This window comes from Austrofundulus limnaeus, unplaced genomic scaffold (genome assembly GCF_001266775.1).
Source record: "Austrofundulus limnaeus strain Quisiro unplaced genomic scaffold, Austrofundulus_limnaeus-1.0 Scaffold573, whole genome shotgun sequence".
Classification (NCBI taxonomy): Eukaryota; Metazoa; Chordata; class Actinopteri; order Cyprinodontiformes; family Rivulidae; genus Austrofundulus; species Austrofundulus limnaeus.
Window position 1 is genome coordinate 202,998 of NW_013952975.1, and position 3,432 is coordinate 206,429.

The 3,432-nt window shown below is 45.0% G+C and overlaps 1 protein-coding gene across 3 annotated transcripts in view; it reads left to right on the forward strand.

The window, feature by feature from the left end:
• The window catches only part of pargl (poly (ADP-ribose) glycohydrolase, like), an 18,201-nt gene that overhangs the window by 13,152 nt on the left and 1,617 nt on the right, over window positions 1-3,432 (forward strand). For 2 of the 3 annotated variants that reach the window (XM_014026630.1, XM_014026631.1), the window contains exons 11-13: window positions 1,658-1,805; window positions 1,897-1,975; window positions 2,052-2,160. In XM_014026630.1, the coding sequence (XP_013882084.1) occupies window positions 1,658-1,805; window positions 1,897-1,975; window positions 2,052-2,160 (336 nt within the window). Of the gene's footprint in view, window positions 1-1,657; window positions 1,806-1,896; window positions 1,976-2,051; window positions 2,298-3,432 lie in introns of those variants that run through there. The other variant, XM_014026632.1, reaches the window with a different exon arrangement.

A 3,432-nucleotide genomic window follows, 5' to 3' on the forward strand; every position in this document is an offset into this window, starting at 1 on the left:
ACAGACTCACTCACAGACTCGCTCATAGACCCACTCACAGACTCACTCATAGACCCACTCACAGACTCACTCACAGACCCACTCACAGACTCACTCACAGACTCGCTCATAGACCCACTCACAGACTCACTCATAGACCCACTCACAGACTCACTCATAGACCCACTCACAGACCCACTCACAGAGTCACTCACAGAGTCACTCACAGACTCACAGAGTCACTCACAGACTCACAGAGTCACTCACAGAGTCACTCACAGACTCACAGAGTCACTCACAGACTCACAGAGTCACTCACAGAGTCACTCACAGACTCACAGAGTCACTCACAGACTCACTCACAGACACACTCAGTCACTCACAGACTCACTCACAGACTCACTCACAGACTCACAGAGTCACTCACACAGACTCACTCACATACTCACAGACTCAGACTCACTTACAGACTCATTCACAGACTCACTCACAGACTCACTCATAGACCCACTCACAGACTCACTCATAGACTCACTCACATACTCACTCATAGACCCACTCACAGACCCACTCAGAGTCACTCACAGACTCACAGAGTCACTCACAGACTCGTTCACAGACTCACTCAGTCACTCACAGACTCACTCACAGACCCACCCACAGACTCACTCAGTCACTCACAGACTCACTCTCAGAGTCACTCAGTCACTCACAGACTCACTCACAGACCCTCTCACAGACTCACTCAGTCACTCACAGACTCACTCACAGACCCACTCACAGACTCACTCAGTCACTCACAGACTCACTCACAGACCCACCCACAGACTCACTCAGTCACTCACAGACTCACTCAGACCCACCCACAGACTCACTCAGTCACTCACAGACTGACTCACAGACTCACTCACAGACCCACTCACAGACTCACAGAGTCACTCACAGACTCACAGAGTCACTCACAGACTCACAGAGTCACTCACAGACTCACAGTCACTCACAGACTCACTCACAGACTCACAGAGTCACTCACAGACTCACAGTCACTCACAGACTCACTCACAGACTCACAGAGTCACTCACAGACTCTCTCACAGACTCACTTACAGACTCATTCACAGACTCACTCACAGACTCACTCAGACTCACTCACAGACTCACTCAGACTCACTCACAGACTCACTCAGACTCACTCACAGACTCACTCAGACTCACTCAGAGTCACTCACAGACTCACTCAGACTCACTCACAGACTCACTCAGACTCACTCACAGAGTCACTCACAGAGTCACTCACAGACTCATTCGCAGACTCACTCACAGACTCACAGAGTCACTCACAGACTCACTCAGACTCACTCACAGACTCACTCAGACTCACTCACAGACTCACTCACAGACTCACTCACAGACTCACTCACAGACTCACAGCGTCACTCACAGACTCACTCAGAGTCACTCACAGACTCACTCAGACTCACTCACAGACTCACTCAGACTCACTCACAGACTCACTCACAGACTCACAGAGTCACTCACAGACTCACTCAGACTCACTCACAGACTCACTCGCAGACTCAGTCACAGACTCACTCAGACTCACTCACAGACTCACAGACTCACAGACTCACTCACAGACTCACTCACAGCTGAAAATGGATTGTGTGTTTGTTTGCAGGTAGACTTTGCCTCCAGCTGGATTGGTGGAGGTGTTCTGGACTCTGGTCTGATCCAGGAGGAGATCCTGTTCCTCATGAATCCAGAACTGATCGTGGCTCGACTTTTCACTGAGAAACTGGCAGACAACGAATGTCTCATCATCACAGGTTTAAAATAGGAAAGGGTTTTTGTAGACCTGTTATTTATTAAGTAATGAACACTTTATGCTTCATGCTTGTTTTGGATGTTTTGTCTCAGGCTGTCAGACGTTCAGTCAGTACTCTGGTTATAGTGACAGGTTTGAGTGGGCGGGCCCCTATGACGACCTCCTTGAAAGGTGTGAATAATATTTGTGTAAAATCTGATCTCTGGTCTGTTGGATCAGATGATCTGACCCCTTCTGACCTTTGTAGAGATGAGTGGGCTCGACTGAACAGACAGATCCTGGCAATGGATGCGCTGCGCTTCAAACATCGACGAGATCAGTACAACATGGGCCGAATCACCAGGGAGCTCAACAAGGTCAGTCACTTTGTGTTTAACTCATTCTTCAACTGAAAACTGTAGGTCAGGTTTGTCAAACTCTTTTTCACCGAGGGCCACATGAGCGTTATGGTGGTCCTCAAAGAGCCACTTGTAATGAACTTTGATGTTTCATGTTTAAGTGTGACTAAACAGTTTTAACACGTCGTCTTTTAAACACTGATAAGAACTAAGTGTATGACTGACTAAATCTGAAATAAATACAGAAATATTACTAAAAGTAAAACTAATAAAGTTTATTCACTGATGAGTTTCTAGTGAGTAGCTAGTATGCATTATGGCAGATTAATTTATGGTTGATGGTGACTTTAAAGCAGCTTATTTTCAGACATTAATACTGTGCTATCCAACTAAAATGCTTCGTTACTTAAAGCCAACAGCTCAGGGGCAATAATCTTTCACCTTTTAAATAGATTTTGTTGCATTTAATCATAAATTTAAAGTTTAGCATTGATATAAGAAACACTTTTCAGGTTAAGTTAAAAAAATGGTGGGGGGGGGGGCACACGGGAGTGACCTTGAGTTTGACATGTGTTGTAGGTGGTCTCAGCAGTACCCCTCTTACAGTTTTATGTGCCCACCTTGTATTGCTGCCATGGATTTATTAGTCATGTTTGAAACTTCTGTGACAGACATCGACCCAAGCACTTTGAAATGTTAAATTTACTTTACATACCTACTTTATTATTATAATTATTGGTATTTATTACATAATTACTTTTATCTAATTAAGTATGACAGTTGTCCTAATAGACTTGAGCTGCATGTGGACATTGTGAACTACATAAGAAGTTCTGTATGTAGAAGGAGTTCTCAGTCACAACAGGCTGGTTTATACTTCAAGTAGTACGTTTTGTTCCTCCTGCTGAGTGACAAAAAAAGTGTGTCTTCCGTCTGCTCTCCTGCTGCTATCCCCTGGTGACAGCCATCGTGTGCATTGCTATACGGACCTTGCGGCTCACAACGCGTGATTGGTCAGAACTTCATGACAAAATTACACAAATGATCCGCTGTCCCACGTCATATTGAAGCATAAATCCAGCTGAAGTGTGAGTTTCTTGTGGGAGGAGTTTGTTCTTGTTTCAGAAATGAGATGATAAATAATGCTGGGCGGTTTTGTGCTTTTAAGGTTAGATGTGAATAATTTTATAATCTGGTTAAACACAGTTATTGTCCTGATGAGTAAAACTTTAGAACAGGGGTGCCCAAACATTTTCCCCGAGAGGGCCAAAATGAAAATCCATCCAGGGC